The following is a 17,493-nucleotide window of genomic DNA, read 5'->3' on the forward strand; positions in this document are numbered from 1 at the left end:
CATGAAAAGCCTGAAAGCTGCGAAGGTAAACTTGTGCATTGGCAAAAATCGGATGTATGCATTAAGGAACAAAGAAGGCAATGGCATAACCAATATGGATAGGATAGTTGAGATGGCAGAGGAGCTCTACAGAGAGTTGTACAGAAGCCAAAACAACCAGGATGATATCGTGAGAAACAATATTAGTCCAGAGGAATTTGACATCCTACCACTAATCACAGGGGAAGTAAGGAAAGACCTAAAAGGAATGTGAAGAGGCAAAGCTGCTGGTGAGGAGAAGGTAACAACAGACCTACTGAAAGATGGCAGAGAAATCTTGTTAGAAAAACTGGCCACCTTATAAACGAAGTCTCTCTTGAGGGGAAGAGTACCAGAATCTTGGAAGAATGCCACCATTATTTTAATCCATAAAAAAGGAGATGCCAAGGACTTGAAAAGTTACAAGCAGATCAGCTTACTGTCTCTGCAAACTATTTACAAAAATAATAGCTAATAGAAAATAAGGCGACATTGGAGTTCAATCAACCAAAGGACCAAGCCACATTTCGTTCAGGCTACAGGTGATAGAGAAATGCGCGGAATACAGTATTGTTCGTTTTAAGTGGGGCCGTTATATGTGGGCTCGACTGTACAACCAACCCCTATTCATAGCTTTCATAGATTACAAGAACGTGTTTGACTCAGTCGAGACATCGGCAGTGATGCAGGCACTACAAAATCAGGGCATTGACAAACTCTACGTTAACTTTGACAGAATTTTTGTAGCACAAAACGAAAAATGAAAGCAGGAAGAGATATACTAAGAGGACAGAATACTGCTAGCAAAAAGATGTTTATCTGAGTGAGTCCACGTGCTTATCTGTCTGCCTGACGACTATGGCTTAAAAGCGACTTTTTGTTCAAAAATAAACATGTTGCTGGTAGTGCTTTGTCCTCTGGGCCTATCCCTTCCTGTTTTCAGATTTTTCTTCGCTCTACAAAAATTATTTCAAAGGCATCACCAACAAGCCCACATTGCAAGAAATCTACAGGGGATCCACAGGCGCCATAGCTCTTCATAAAAAAAAAGCGACAGAATCCTAATAATGGAGGGTGTAAGGCAGGGAGACATGATCTCTGCAATGCTATTGACCACATGTTTACAGGAGGTTTTCAGCACCCAGAATGAGAAGAGTTAGGGATAAGTTAATGGAGAGTATCTTAGTAACCTGCAAATCGCTGATGAGAATGCCTTGATGAGTAACTCGGGGGATGAATTACAGCTCATGATTACTCAACTGGACACAGAAAGCAGGAAAGTAGGTCTGAAAATTAATGTGCACAAAACTAAAGTAATACGCAACAGTCTTGGCAGAAAACAGCACTTTGCAATTGGTGGAGAGACTCTGGAAGTTATAGAAGAATATGTCTACTTATGACAGGTAGTAACCGTGGATCCGAACCGCGGGAGTAAATAACTAGAAGAATAAGGAGGGGGTGGAGACATTTGGCAAGCATTTTCAAATCATGAATGGCAATCTGCCACTAACCCTCAAGAGGCAGCAGGCATATAACAGCTGTATTTTGCCAGTACTTACCTGCAGAGTAGAAACCTGGAGCCTTACAAAGAGGGTTCAGCTTAAATTGAGGACGACACAGCGAGCAATTTAAAGGAAAATGGTAGGTGCAACTTTAAAGGACAAGAAAAGAGCAGAGTTGGTCAGGGAACAAACTGGGATTAAGGATATCGTAGTTGAAATTAAGAAGAAATGGACATGTGGGCCGGGTACTGTTAGGACCGGCGCCAGGTCTGACAATGGATCGGCGTTCCTTTTGATGTTCCTTTTGAATCGCCAAACGGGTTGGCGGCCTGTGTCCGCCATGTATTGTTCCCACCTGGCCGGAGGGTGCGGCGTCCTGCCGCCGCGGCGCCGTGAGCAGTTCGGGAGACCACCGGTGCAGCTTCTTCTTTGGAAGATGACGGCGGCGGCGGCGGCCGGGAATCGTCCCGCTAATTGAACGAATCGTTCGGCACCATTTGAAGCTTGTTTACGGCGGCCCTTTCGATGGATGCAGTCATCAACTTCAGACCCCTCGCCCAGCGACACACCTTGACGGGGGGGGAGCCGCGTTCGTGCCACATGGCCGTGCGGTGACCACGCTTCAGTTTTGAACGTTCGCGTGGACCGTGCGTGCTCGTCACCCTCGCGGGTAATGTGTGGTCCGTGATTGGACGGTGCCCTCTGTACGCGGTCCCCGATCTAGGGATCTGGGGAGGACAGACCCTTTATAATGAGCCCCCACGGCTCATTCGGTGTGCTTTTTCGAGTGGAGAGCTCGCCATGTACGAAGAACGCCACTATATATCTAAATTTTCTTATTGACCTCTCTCTAATGTAAATAAACGTCTGTTCTCTGTTTTCCCATATAAGCATTGCTTCTCGCTATAAGGGACGAGTCCGATGGGAGCCAGCTACCAACGACGAGACCCACAGGACTCAGGTCCCAACAACTGGATGGCAGCGGTGGGATCGAGCTCATCGACCAGGAGGCAATGCTGAGACCTGCTGTCTGGAGGACCTAGAGTCGGACAAAACTGCTTCGTGGCATCACTGACAACACTGGAAGGAACGCGTCCGAATTCATGACTGCATAGGGTGAGTGCACTGCTTTTCTTTGCTGAGATATCACCAGGCTTTGCGTAGGATTGTAAACAAAGCAGTGATTTGGTAACGGTGGACGGAAGTATTGATAGTACGTCAAAGTTGTTTAGTTAAAAGAGTTAGCAGCACCAAGGACCGCCATGAATTTGAAGGGACTAAAAAAGCCAGAGTTGTTAGAGTTGGCCCGAGAGCTGGGCCAGGTAATTGCCGAGACGAAAAGAAAGCAGGAGATCATTGACGCCATCGAGAAGATCGGGGCAGATGACGAGGAGCTGAGCGAATGCTTGGAGGCTATTACGCAAAGGAAAGAGGAGCAGAGGCTCCGTGAGGAAAAAGAGGAGCAGAGGCTCCGTGAGGAAAAAGAGGAACAGAGACGTCGTGAGGAAAAAGAGGAACAGAGACGTCATGAGGAAAAAGAGGAAAGGGAAAGAGAACGTATCGATCGTATGGAAATGAAACGCCTAGAAATTGAACTAGCAAAGGCTCAATCAATGAACGGAGCTAGCGCAGTGGCACGAGAAAGAGAGCGCCGAATGACAGATTTGATGCCATCCTACGCGGTAGGAGGGGACATGGGTCTTTTTCTGGTGCACTTTGAGCGCACGTGCGAGAGGGAAAATTTTGCTAAAAACACGTGGCCCCAGCGCTTGCTTACGCTGCTGCCGTGTGAAGTAGCTGACATTATAGCCCGTATGGGTAAAGAAGACGCAGACGACTATGACAGAGTCAAAGCGAGTCTGCTCAAAAAGTACAGACTGTCAGCGGAGGCGTTCAGGCGAAAATTTCGTGAGATCGAGAAAGCCAAAGACGAGTCATACCCAGAGTTTGCGTACACCTTAAAGGTAAATCTGGAGGAATGGCTTAGAGAGGAGGGTGCGCTTGGCGACGCGGAAAAGACTCTGCAGTGTTTTGCGTTGGAACAATTCTTTCGGCGTCTACCTGAAAACATTAGGTACTGGGTTCAGGATAGACAAGGAGTAGATACTATCACGAGAGCGGCAGAGCTCGCAGAGGAGTACGTAAATCGCCGTGCCCTCGAAGGCGAGGATGTCCCTAGGAGGGAGATTAGTAAATATCGGGCCGACAAGCCTCCGCGATGGACAAAGTCGGGTCGGTATATGCCAAAGGAGGGTTTAGACTCCAAAGGAAGCGGTGATGAGAAAAACAAGAGAAAGGAAGAAGCACCCGAGAAAAGGGCGGAAGGGCAACAGAAAAAGGCGTTCGAGGCCAAGAAGCCGATAGTTTGCTATAACTGCCAACAGACGGGGCATATTTCTTTGGGTTGTAAGAACCCGAAAGTTGTGTTAATGTCACTCTGTAGTAATGACGAAAACATGAAATTGCTAGAACCATACATCCGAGACCTAGTCGTGAACGGCCAACCGTGCCGCGTGCTCCGCGATTCGGCCGCCACTATGGATGTAGTGCACCCGTCCTATGTCGAGGAGAGTCAGTTTACAGGAGAATGCGCATGGATAAGACAAGCAGTAGAGACAAACAGTGCATGTCTCCCAGTAGCAAGAGTCCGCATCGAAGGCCCTTTCGGTGTTCTAGACACTGAAGCTGCCGTTTCGGCACATCTCCCAGTGCAATACCCGTATTTGTTCTCAAATAAATCAGAGTACTTGCTGCGACAAAAAGGAATTGGGTTCAGTGAGGGTATCGTACAGGCCTTAACTCGATCCAAAGCAAGGGAGCTCGCCGCTCAGACAGTTTATAAAGATCCGGTGGCAGACGAAACAGCTTCAGCGGCAGAGCCTTCTTTACCTGGCACGAAACTGGACCACCCTATAATGGAGCCTCAAAACACAATATCTAAAGAAAGATGTAAGAAACCGGATGAATCCGAGGCATCTCGAGAAGTAGAATGCACTATAAAGCTGTTAAATGTAAGTCCTACAGAACTGATAGTGGAACAGGAAAATGACTCCACCCTCCGTAACCTAACGCCAGACGCGAAGGAAGGGGTGGCTAAGCAAAACATTCAGTTCACCAAGAAGGGGGGCGTCTTGTACAGAAAGTACACGAGTCGAAAAGGAGTTCGGTTTAATCAGCTAGTCGTACCGTATCCTTTCCGCAAGGAGCTGCTGCACCTGGTCCACGGAGGTTTGTGGTCAGGGCATCTCGGCATCAAAAAAACAAAAGAATGTTTGTTACGGGAGTTTTACTGGCCCGGCTGCTTTCGGGAGGTGGAGGCATTTGTAAGAAGCTGCGACACGTGCCAACGCGTTGGCAAGCCAGGGGATAAGGCTAAAGCACCTATGAAGCTGGTCCCCATTATCACAGAACCGTTTCGCAGGCTAGTTATAGACACAGTGGGTCCACTTCCTGTAACGCAGTCCGGGTACCGGCACATACTCACAGTGCTCTGCCCGGCCACGAAATTCCCGGAAGCAGTACCGTTAAAGGAGCTCAGCTCGGAAGAGGTAGTTAAAGCGCTTTTATCTATCTTTGCACGTGTAGGCTTCCCTGCAGAAATTCAGTCCGACCAGGGATCTGTTTTTACAAGTGCACTAACCTCGACATTTCTAGAAAAGTGTGGTGTTAAAATCATCCACAGTTCAGTGTACCACCCTCAGTCAAATGCTGTAGAAAAGGTACATTCAGTCATGAAACGGCTGCTACGCGCCCTTTGTTATGAGCAAAAAGAGGATTGGGAGGCTTGCTTGCCCGCAGCTATGTTCGCGCTTCGGGTCGCTCCTCACGAATCAACAGGGTTTTCGCCTGCGGAGCTAGTTTACGGACGTGCTCTTCGCTCCCCACTTCGCATTGTTCGAGAATCTTGGGAGGGCCGGGCGGACGACCCTTCGGTAGTAGCATACGTACTTGAGCTGTTGGACCGACTTCACGCAGCTCAAGAACTAGCGGAGCAGGAAATGCGCAGAGCTCAAAACAACGCTAAGCGCTATTATGACAAGACAGCCCGGACGCGAAGCTTTCGAGTGGGGGAAAAAGTGATGATACTGAAACCCTCACTGAAGAATAAACTTCAGGTCCAGTGGGAGGGACCTGTTGAGGTAGTTCAGAAATTGTCAGACACAAATTACTTGGTTACTGGACTGGGAAGGCGTAAAACGCAACAGGTGTACCACACTAATCTGCTCAAACCGTACCAGCAGAGGCATGCCGTTGTAAACATGTCGCTCAATCAACCGGAAGAAATGCCTATTGATTTCCCGGAGTTAACAACAGAAAACAAAGACATTGGCGAGACTATTAGTAACCTGGTAGAACAGGCGGAGTTGGAGCCAGATCAGAAAGCGGAACTGAAGGAACTATTGTTTGACTTTAAAGAAACATTTTCAGACACACCTGGCAGAACCAAAGCCCTAGTTCATGATATTGAGCTGACATCTTCGGAACCAATTCGTTCTAAAGCTTACCGCGTTTCCCCGAGGCAACGGGAAATAATGGCCGCGGAGATAAACCGAATGCTCGAGCTAGGAGTGATCGAGCCAGGAGAGAGTGATTACACCTCGCCTCTGATCTTGGTTGAGGTCCCAGGGAAAGAGCCGCGACCGTGTATTGACTATCGGAGGCTCAACTCGATTACAAAGGACCAAACTTATCCAATTCCGCATATTGAGGAAAGACTTGAGCAAGTCAGCAGTGCCAATTTCATCTCGACTTTGGATTTAGTCAGGGGATACTGGCAGGTGCCTCTAACTGAAAGGGCTAGTAGGCTTGCGGCGTTTATTTCCCCGATGGGAACATTTCGGCCGAAGGTCCTTAGTTTTGGATTAAAGAATGCCCCTTATTGCTTTTCTGGCCTAATGGACAAAGTGTTACAGGGTATGGAGGACTTTGCCCTCCCGTACCTAGATGATATTGCTATTTTTTCTTCTTCCTGGATAGACCACATGAAACACTTGCGAGCGGTGCTATGTCGTCTGCGTGAGGCCGGCTTAACAGTGAAGGTTGCGAAATGCCAATTGGGGCGCGCTGAGGTAGCTTATCTAGGGCATGTAATAGGCCAAGGCTACCGCCGGCCGTCAGAAGTAAAGCTGGCCGCAATAGACAACTTTCCCCAACCACGAACCAAGAAAGACATTCGGTCGTTTCTTGGATTGGCCGGTTATTATCAAAGGTATATCCCGCGTTACTCTGACATTGCAAGTTCCTTGACAGACGCTCTTAGAAAGACTGAACCCCAGACCGTAAAATGGGATGGGGCCAAGGAACATGCATTTTCTACGCTAAAGAAGGCACTAAAAAGTCAGCCAGTGTTGAGCGCGCCTGACTACTCTAAGCCGTTCATTCTTCAGTGTGACGCCAGCGACCGGGGTATGGGTGTCGTGCTTTGTCAGAGGGGAGAGAACGACCAGGAACACCCTGTACTGTATGCCAGTAGAAAGCTTTCTGTTCGTGAGGAAGCATACAGTGCCTCAGAAAAGGAATGTGCCTGCGTTGTTTGGGCTGTGCAGAAGCTAGCTTGTTACATCGCCGGTTCTAGGTTCACAATAGAGACTGACCACTGTCCCCTCACATGGCTACAGTCCATGTCATCGAAAAACGGCCGTCTTTTGCGCTGGAGCTTAGCTCTTCAACAATACACCTTTGATATCCATTACAAGAAGGGTAAACTCAACGGCAACGCAGATGGTCTGAGTCGTTGTCCCTAGTACCCCGAGGGCTTCAAAACGATTTTCTGCTTTCTATCCTCGATTTGAGGCCCACTAGTTTTCTGTATTTATCCAATCATGTGTCAAGTGTTTTGTTTAATGTCTTCAAAAGTGGCTGATGTGGTGTTGCGACTCGGCGGGGGCCACAGGAATAAAGTTGAGGTAGAAGGAAATGACTTCCACAGGTGAATCTGAGTCTGGTGATTCTGAGTGGAGAATTGCCGTGTGCTTGCTTGTGTGTGGGTGTGCTTTCGGCGCAGTTTCCGCAGTTCCTCGTTTGTGGTGGGCGGAGAATATGGTGGAGGGGTTCACCTCATCCCTGCGAGCAACGCCCTCTTGGTCGATGATCATCGGATCCAGTGTTCGGGACAAAAGTAATAGAGGAAGAGCCGACAAGCTGCAATACAGATCCCGCTGCACAGTACCTGCTGGCCACTGCACCTCGGGATCTTCTTTCCCCGGCGGAGAGGCTGTTAGGACCGGCGCCAGGTCTGACAATGGATCGGCGTTCCTTTTGATGTTCCTTTTGAATCGCCAAACGGGTTGGCGGCCTGTGTCCGCCATGTATTGTTCCCACCTGGCCGGAGGGTGCGGCGTCCTGCCGCCGCGGCGCCGTGAGCAGTTCGGGAGACCACCGGTGCAGCTTCTTCTTTGGAAGATGACGGCGGCGGCGGCGGCCGGGAATCGTCCCGCTAATTGAACGAATCGTTCGGCACCATTTGAAGCTTGTTTACGGCGGCCCTTTCGATGGATGCAGTCATCAACTTCAGACCCCTCGCCCAGCGACACACCTTGACGGGGGGGGAGCCGCGTTCGTGCCACATGGCCGTGCGGTGACCACGCTTCAGTTTTGAACGTTCGCGTGGACCGTGCGTGCTCGTCACCCTCGCGGGTAATGTGTGGTCCGTGATTGGACGGTGCCCTCTGTACGCGGTCCCCGATCTAGGGATCTGGGGAGGACAGACCCTTTATAATGAGCCCCCACGGCTCATTCGGTGTGCTTTTTCGAGTGGAGAGCTCGCCATGTACGAAGAACGCCACTATATATCTAAATTTTCTTATTGACCTCTCTCTAATGTAAATAAACGTCTGTTCTCTGTTTTCCCATATAAGCATTGCTTCTCGCTATAAGGGACGAGTCCGATGGGAGCCAGCTACCAACGACGAGACCCACAGGACTCAGGTCCCAACAGTACGTAGCACGTAGGCAGGATATAACTGCTGGTGATTAGGGGTAGCTGAGTGGATTCCCAGAGAAGGCTAGCGCACGAATGGGAGACAGAAATTCAGGTAGGCTGATGAGATGTAGAAGTTTGCTAGTATAACGTGGCAGCAGAAGGCACAAAACTGGGTTAATTGGGGGATCATGGGAGAGGCCTTTGCCCTGCGGTGGGTTTAGTAAGGCTTATGATGATGATTATGATGATGGGCAACTCTGCGCATTCTTGACACTGTACGTGTATTTACTTTAGACTGAACTCATGCTGGACCTGAATCAGTCTGGCCTGTATGTGCGGCTTGTTGGATTCTCATGTTGGATAAGTGTGGTCTCAAGTGAGTTGCGATCTGTGCATCAAAATCCTCATAGTCAATTGTGGTAATAGGCTATTCTCTGCATCATTGTCTGCGCCGGCTGAATAAAATCAACATACTCGTCACACCATTGCCCAGACATGCATGGTTTTAGAGAACTCAGGGCAATTACCGCACTTAGCCATAATAGTAAAATTACACTTCTATATAATGAAAAAAAAAAATGACAGCATGCGCAGTAGTGGTATCACCTGTTGTTATGCATTATCAGCCGCTTTAAAGTTTCCTTAGGCGATGCTATGAAGCTTCTTTTAGGCAGTAACTAAGTTTGCGATATTGCCTGAAGCAGCAGCTGTGCAGGTTTGCCAAACAAGTCATTTGCTATACACCAGAACACAGCGAGATCAGTGCGTGCTGCCATATTGAAAAGCGCGTCGCGCCGTCTGTTGCAAGCGTGGCGAAGCAACACCTTGTACAGACGCTCCACAAATCAATCAAACGCAAAACTTTACAACCCGAGACAGGCTATAAGCATGTTTCGCACTCTTTCTCTTCTGGAATTTCGCACTGATTTCATGTGACACGTCAAGGAGGCCTTCCTCGACAGTCCGGAATGTCTACAGCATGGGCATTGCAGACTGCGGAAGCAACTTTATCAGGTATATACTATCAGGATTGAAAGAAATGGAAACAGCAGAAAGCGTTGCTTTTGGCTCAAACTGCGGCATGCCTTGGCTGTGGCAAAGCCAAATTCGTGCTGTAAGGCGGCGTCAATGTAGCGTAAAAATCTCACTCCAACTTGTGTTTATGCACCGCATGTGTTTTATTTGTTTACTTTTACATATTGCCAGTCTCAGTGGGAACTATTGCAGTTGGGCAACCAAAATATACAATAAATACACTTGTACTTACATGCGAAAATGCGTGACCACAGATATTCTATAACATTACATAAAGAGTATAAAATCGCAACCTATGTCAAAAAAAAAAAAGTATGACTGATATAGGTGAATGTAATGTACTGCGTATTCCACTAATAAAACTGACATATTCAAAAAGCACCCAAGAACTGTACAAGTGAGAAAAAAAGCATTGAAAAAAACATCATTTCAGCTATGAGTGGCACAATATGGTTTTCAAGTAAAGTTAAAAAGTATTCAGATCCTTACTATTAGTCATACAAGCGGGCAATCTATTCCTTTCTCTAGTTGACTGTGGGAAGGAGGAATACTTGAAGCAGTTGGTGTTGAAACGGTATTCCTGTAATGTTATTGGATGTTTGTGGCATGACTGTCTTGTTTCTGAAATAGATATGAATTTAAAGCTGCCGATGTTTAGATGTGTATGAATAAGTTGGAAGAGCATTTTTAGGCGTGTGAGTTTAGCGGGATTTCGTAATGTTAGCAACCCAGCTGTTGCGATTACTTCAGTGGGTGAATCGAGCAAACTGTATTTATTGTAGGTAAACGTAACTACTTTGCTTTGTACACCTTCTAGCTTTTTAATTAGGTTATTTATGGCCGGGAATCAGACTAAGTCAGTGTATTCTATTAATGGGTGGATTTAGGTTTTATAGGCTGAGTTTTGTTTGAGGTGGTGGGGAATGTCGTCGACTTTTTAGGAAAAATAATTTTTTTAAGGCTGAAGATGTTATGTAGTTAATATGCGCCTCCCATCTAAGGTCATTAAAAATCACTAGTCCTAGGTACTTATGCTATTTTAGGGGAGTTAGTGGTGTGTCGTCAATAGTATAGTCAAAATATGATGGGATTTGTTTTTGCGGTATTCTTAACAAGGCTGATTTTTTAACGTTTAGGGTCATCTGCCATTTCGTACACCAATCAGAAGACACTGATAATAGGGTATTGCTTAGGACAATATGGTCCAAAGAAAAATTAATTCTTTTATAACTGATGCAGTCGTCAGCAAAAAGCTTGATGTTCGTTCTAATGGACTGGGGCAAATCGTTAATAAAAATAGGAAATAGAATAGGGGCTAAAACGCTGCCCTGCAGTACATCTGACATAACTTCTGTTAGTTCTGGTGTTTGCTAGTTTATTTTTACAAACTGCGTTCGCTTGGTCAGATATGCGATAATTCATTTTGTGATTGGTTCTTTACCTTTTGTCGCCTGAAGTTTATTTATTAACTTTTGATGCAAAACCCGGTCAAATGCTTTTGAAAAATCTAGCGAAATAAGGTCGATCTGCTTTTGATGGTCAATGGCCGATAACAGTTCATGTATTCATTTGGCATGTTGCATAATGGTGGAAAGACTTTTACGAAACCCATTCTGAAACGGTGACAAAATGTGCTTGTTTTCAAGGTAGGTAATGATATTCTTAAAAATAATGTGCTCTAGTATTTTACGAATTGTGCTCCTCAAGGATATCGAGCGATAATTAGCGACATCAACTTCACTACCCAATTTGTGAATTGGTATGACACTTGCTGTTTTCCAGTCATTGGGCAGTGAGCACTTTGTTAGGGACATGCGAAAGATGATAAGCAGATATTTGGAGGAGGAGGATTGAAAGAGGAAGGACAGGGAGGTTAGCCAGTTAGCAGATATTTGGTTATCCATTTGGTGTAATGGGTGAGAAACTGATTTGGTATATTATCAGGCCTTGTTTTTTTTCATCTTAGTTTTTGATCAAAAGTCACATATACCTGCTTCGCTTAAGTGGACAGATTCAATGGGATCAGCACTATGAATTTCGAGAGGTGGTGAGATGTGGTTGTCTGTAATGAATACTGAATGAAAGTAGTTATTGAACAAATTAGCTTGTTCTCTGCTTTCATCTGGAGAAATTTCACTATCTTTTTTTATTTTTTGAATTTAGATAGATCCAAAACTTTTGAGGTGCATCATTTATAAAGTTAGTGAAGTGCAAGGATAGTACTAGTTTTTGGCTGCTTTTAATTTGAGACTTCATAGAACTAATGGCTTCCGTAAGGTTCTTAGTAATTATGACATTCGATGTTTGTTTTGAAGACTTTCTTGGGTGCTTTACTTTACGATTTACATGAATGTCTTGATTTATCCATGGATGAATTGTCTTTCCCTCTTTGTTTTAGTTGGTACATATTGAGAAATGCAATGCAGTACAATTTCTTTAAATTTCTGCCGCAACGTTTCCATATCATTGTCCGGATGACCGAGAAGCTGCTCAAATGAACTAAATTCATGTGCTAAGTGGTCCAGTATACTATGGTCATCTGCATTACTGAGGTCGAGATAAGGCACAATTGAGTTTGAATGCCTGACACACTCACATAATGAAATCGAGCATGATACTATCTTGTGATCGGATATGCCATCTATTAGTTAGTTCAATGGTGGCCTTATCTGCGGGAACGTGGTCACTAATGAAAATTAGGTCAAGCACATTTGAAGAACGCCCCTGTACATATGTGGGCTCTTTAACAATTTGAAAGAGATTAAATGTCAGCATAGTAGTATCAATAATAATGTCGGACGAAGGTGATTGATGGTTCATGGTGAGGCATCGATATCAGGAAGGTTAAAATCACCGACCAGTGTGAGTCTACCTTCAAAAACGTGAAGGTGCAGGTATTGATACAGGGAATGCATTGCTTCTAAGGGTCATGAGGGACTGCGATAAATGCAACCTATTATCGTTGGACAGGCGGTTAAGTGGATTTTACAGAATACCGCTTCCACTCTTTCGACATCGGAGAGTGCCGTAAAGGTGATATATTTTCTTAATAGAATGGCCACACCTCCCCCACCTGTAGTTCTGTCGTATGTAAGATGACATAGTTTGGCGGCATTTTCTCAAGGTCCCTGACATAACTTCACAGCCACGTTTTGGTGATAGCGACAAGGTCCGGATCTGTGCTGAGTAAAAATAATTCTAGGCAGGTCGTCTTTAGAATAATGCTGCGAACGTTTGTTTGCAAACTTTACTTTGTGCGTTTCTCGGTGTCGCGTGGTCGCAAAGTGTGCAGTTGGGTTTTTTCATTTTTTTGCTGAGGGTTGGGCTTAATACGCCAGATGCAGTTTGCATCCTCATTTCATCCAAATACTTCATTGTTGATTTTCGATTTGTCAAACACGAGATTTACCTTTTCACCTGTCATTTGCTTTGCTTTAGCTGTTTGCCAGTTTCTTTCTGATGTCACGCGCTCGGGGAAAAAAAAAATCTCCCACCACGATCTTTGATCTCTTTAATTTATAGCAATTCTTCAGAATAGCAGTGTTTTTCCAGAAATCTAGAAGCTTTAGTATTATCGGCCGTGAAGCACTGCACAACTTTAATATTATCGGCCGTTAATGCACTGCATGTGTTCATCAATTCGCCAGTCATACCTTGCACGCAGAACACACAAGTAGTATGAAAGTGTCAGCCAGTGAAAGATTTTATAATTCTACGGTGACGCCGGCTGAAAGCACAGATTCGCCTAGTGACAGTCAAGGCATGTCGCAGTTAGACTGGGTCGAAAGCCATGCTTTTTGCGCCGTTCACGTCTCTTTGCATCGCGACGGTATGCCATTACAATTGTACTAAACGTGCGCGGTGCGTGCATCCGCATGTGAGTCGTAATATATATTTTATTATGGGCATACAGCCTGTGAAAGAGTATGGCAATGATTTGGTGTCGCATACTACAGGCATACTGCACGCAAATCACTACGATAAAGCAGAGCAGGTTGCGACGCGCTTGAAAAAACACAATAGTATACTTACTCGTACACTTTTTCTGGGCTTGCTGTTTTTCCTGCTGATTACGATTATCGACTGGTGGCAAAGCTTAGCGCTTTTCGTTGTGGATGGGAATCTGTGCAATCCGAAAACACCGTACGGGCACGATTCCCACATCGTGTTGTGATCTTCTCAGACAGTGCTAAGTAATGTCGTCCTCTTGCTCTGATTGTTTTCGCATCCAAAGATGATGCAGTGGTGCCCAGACGTCATTTTGTAGGTGGTAGCGACGTGAATAGGCACTTTCCCATATTTTAAAGTCCCAGAGAAGCTGCTTGCTGGGTTAACTGGGTGCCACAGACACACGTTTTATCAATTCTCATCATCAGTCTCTGAATTAGTTGCCAAAGCGGGATTCAAACGGACTTCAGAAAGAAATAGAATTTCTCGTTTGTTGTTCTTCTTTAAGATAGTTAATGGTCGAATAAATAGTAACACAGGTGAATACTTAAAGTTCTCTTCCGGTTACTCTACCAGACAACGTCATAAACACACTGTCGTTCCTTTCCAGCCCAATAATAATACTTTCAAGTATTCCTTTTTTCCGCGCACTGCCAAAGAATGGAATGAGCTTGACAGCAAAATTATTGAAACAGACAGTATCGAGGCATTTGAAAAATTTATATCTGACTAGTGTTTTTTTTTTTTTTTCTCTTCGTGAAACATTTTTTATGTTGTTTGAAGTGCTTTGTTCTGTGTTGACTGCAGTATTGTACTGTTGATTTTGTTGTACTATGTACACCCACTCTGCTATGGCCCCAAGTTGGGGCTAGCAGTATTGCTAAATAAAAATAAATAAATAAAATAAATTCACGTGTCTTGGTGTGAGTGTATGTGCCGGCAACCTAAGCACCTTGGTGCAATACCTCCCTGCCTTCCTGTTTTTCTCGTTTCTCTCTCTCTCTTTTATGCTCTCTCATTTCTTTAGAACTTCAAATAGTTTCTTCTTGACAGCTCCATCCTCTTGCTTTCTCATTTTTTATGTTTTTTATAAAGATTTTGTAAATACAAGGTTCTGATTAGTTTTTGGTATGGTTTTGTCTTGTTGCATTATGTCCAATAGAAGTTCTGTCAAGCAGTTGCATCAGGAGTATGCTGTAGAGGGGAAGTATAACTGCAACAAGTCATGATTAGTCTGTTACTCGGAAAAGTATGGGCTGTACATATATAGTGGACCATTAGCCATATTTGTATGTTGTGATTTGAAAGGTGTATTGACACAAATTTTCGAAGTTGAGTTTCCTCTGATATACAAACTTCCTGTATACAGAGGTGGCTGTGAGCAAGTGGGAAGTTAATCAAATGCTCATAAGATATTTTATTTTGATATTAAGTCTATTTTTCCTTTGCACACTCAACTGACATCGACACTTATGACATCAGGCTACAGTGTTGATTCCAGTGACTTCCATGCACCAGATGACAAGTAATGATTATGTCAGGTACCAAAACATTCAGAACCTTCAAAATACTTCATTATAGAGGTAATTTTATTGTAAATGTTGCACCCTGTTACGCTCACAATATAAACTGGATTCAAGGAACCATTCATTTTAGAGGTAATTTCGTTGTAGACAGTAAACTCTACCTGGCCTTGTGTGGTTGAGTATATCGGTGATCTTTGTGTTATTCTTTTACAAGTAACGTTCGAATAGTACTGTGTGCCAATGTATTACATTCTGCTGCACATTTTAGAAATGTTCATTTTGAAAATGACATTGTGCTCACTAATTCTGTAGTAAAAGTCAGTATATACTGCAACATAACTTCATCAACCATTATGGCATGTGTTGGGTTTTATGCTGATCTTATAATAATGGGTATGTCGCTACAAAATTTATTTCTTTATACTGCAGTGTCATGAATTTTGTGGGGTTCGTTGAAGGTGTGTTTTGCATTCTTTTCACCCCAATTAAGTTTTTATGTTGTTCTTTAAAAGGTACTTCAGCATTTTTTCAATATTCACCAATTTAAATAAAACTTTGAACGTGTATTTTTGTTGGTACCGTGGTGATATGTGCCAAATTATACAAGCGTAAGTCGTTTAGTTTTTTTAGAAAGCCAATTTTAATATCAGTAGCCGATTCTGGAATCACACTTGTAAATGCGGGACACCCTGTGTAGTTACGTAAGGGCCAACTCTTTTTCGAAAACCCTGCCTTTCCCAGCAGACAGATGCAGCGTGCGCTTTCTTTTACAAGGCGACGACAATGCGAGCACAGTTCAGATTTGTCAGGTGCATACAGCTTGTGAGTCGTCGTCGACATCAGGTTTTACAATATTGAGCAACGAGTAAATCGATTCGGGGCATGTGAGATGCTTCATGTGCCAGCGAGTCGAAGTCAAAAAGCGATGCTTTCGTGCTCAGATAGTAGCTGCAATCTCTCAACTTGTCACTGGTAAGTTCAGACGAGCTGACACAGCTCGATTCCACGTCGGATGACATCGCCAACTTGCTCTTTGCTCGTCAGAATAGGCATGTGAGCTATTTTACCCTGACCAGCCGCGACAGGGTGTAGCGGATCTTGTGACGTCATCGGCGACGGATTCTCATGACGTCATCCGATACCCACCATGGATGGCGGCGCAGCTCCCTGTCTCGGTTTCTGTTTTGACTCGTGGTTTATTGCTTAATTCAAATTATTGACAAGTGTCGGGACAAAATGAACCACCCTAGTTTTTGCAGGACTGTCAATACTATTTGAAAACAGCATAATCTCAGTATGGTCGAAAATGCACCAGAGTTCCCCTTTAAACAAGCACGAACATTAAATTTTGAATTTTTTTTTTGTAGCAATAAGTTGTTAACAACCCTCTTATCACGGCTGGAAAAGCTTGTTAACTCAAGACCACAAATATAAATTATTTGGAAATTGTTTTATACGGCCCAGTCACAGTTTTAGTGTCTGAGAGAGCAGTGAGGCCGGACACACAGTGCATTTGATGTAAACATAGCTAGCTATGTCAGCACGATAACTGTCACTTTGACAGCTCTTTTCAATGAAGGCTCCTTCCGAGACTTAAATCCCCATGACACCCCAAAAATTCACAGCTGAGACAATAGCATTAGCCTTTGTACATCCATGAAAGCCTGCCCCTCTTTCCATTGAAAAGATCATCTAGGAAAGAGCCCTGCTCGCAAAGATTGCATCATGACAGACAATAGAAACTCATGATGTGCGTGGCATTTGGTTGTATACAAGAAAACCGAAGGCATATTTCGCTTGCGGTGCCGCGACATGCACTTCGAAATAGATTTTAAATACGTTTTAGGCTATATTATTCGTTGATATTTCATAGATGTGTAAATGTCCGCACAAATCTATCCCACAAGTTATCTCCTCTCCAGAAATTATCATCAGAGCTCCTTTAAAGAAAAATAAAAAAACTAATTGTTCACACTCTGTGGTGCTTTAGGAGACGAAAATGTAGCTATTTATGCTTTCTGGCTCTTCGTGCTCCATTGAACTTTAGATGAGTTCTGCTTGTCTTTTCAAAAGTGGAAATAAGGCAAGCTATTCTCATTGAATCATTTTCATTTTGCCTATTTTTGTCCATGTGCAGGCCTGACCTTGAAGCTATTTGGCAGCTACGGGAAGCAATATCACAAGAAGTGAAACGAGCAGACAGCATGCTATCCTCACATGAGATGGCAGCTTTGTTGTCTCAGCCTTGCACAGACTGTGTGAACTATACTCTGCTCAAGGAAAAGGTACTGGCTGTGCTTTTATACCATTTTTTGGTTTACTGTAACCAGAGTTATCGGTAACTATTTCGACATGCCACTTTTGCAGTTGTCTGAGCTCCTGATCCTGCAAAAAGATTTATGTTCTCGGATTTCACATATTCTTCAACAAGGTAAGCATCGTAATATTGAGCGCTTACCTCATTTACTCTAATGTAATGCGAGTTTTTTTTTCCAAATTTTTGCTACCTTAAGCACACCCTCATGTTTGCAATCGAATACTG

At 44.4% G+C, this 17,493-nt stretch overlaps 1 protein-coding gene across 1 annotated transcript in view; it reads left to right on the plus strand.

Annotated features, from left to right (window-relative positions):
- Positions 1-17,493, plus strand: part of olf186-M (Ki-ras-induced actin-interacting protein-IP3R-interacting domain olf186-M) — a 124,590-nt gene that overhangs the window by 104,853 nt on the left and 2,244 nt on the right. Inside the window, exons 11-12 of the mRNA XM_075881976.1 lie at positions 17,089-17,236; positions 17,319-17,382. Of these exons, the coding sequence (XP_075738091.1) occupies positions 17,089-17,236; positions 17,319-17,382 (212 nt within the window). The remainder of the gene's footprint in view (positions 1-17,088; positions 17,237-17,318; positions 17,383-17,493) is intronic.

The sequence above is a fragment of the Rhipicephalus microplus genome, chromosome X (assembly GCF_043290135.1).
Source record: "Rhipicephalus microplus isolate Deutch F79 chromosome X, USDA_Rmic, whole genome shotgun sequence".
NCBI classification, from domain to species: domain Eukaryota; kingdom Metazoa; phylum Arthropoda; class Arachnida; order Ixodida; family Ixodidae; genus Rhipicephalus; species Rhipicephalus microplus.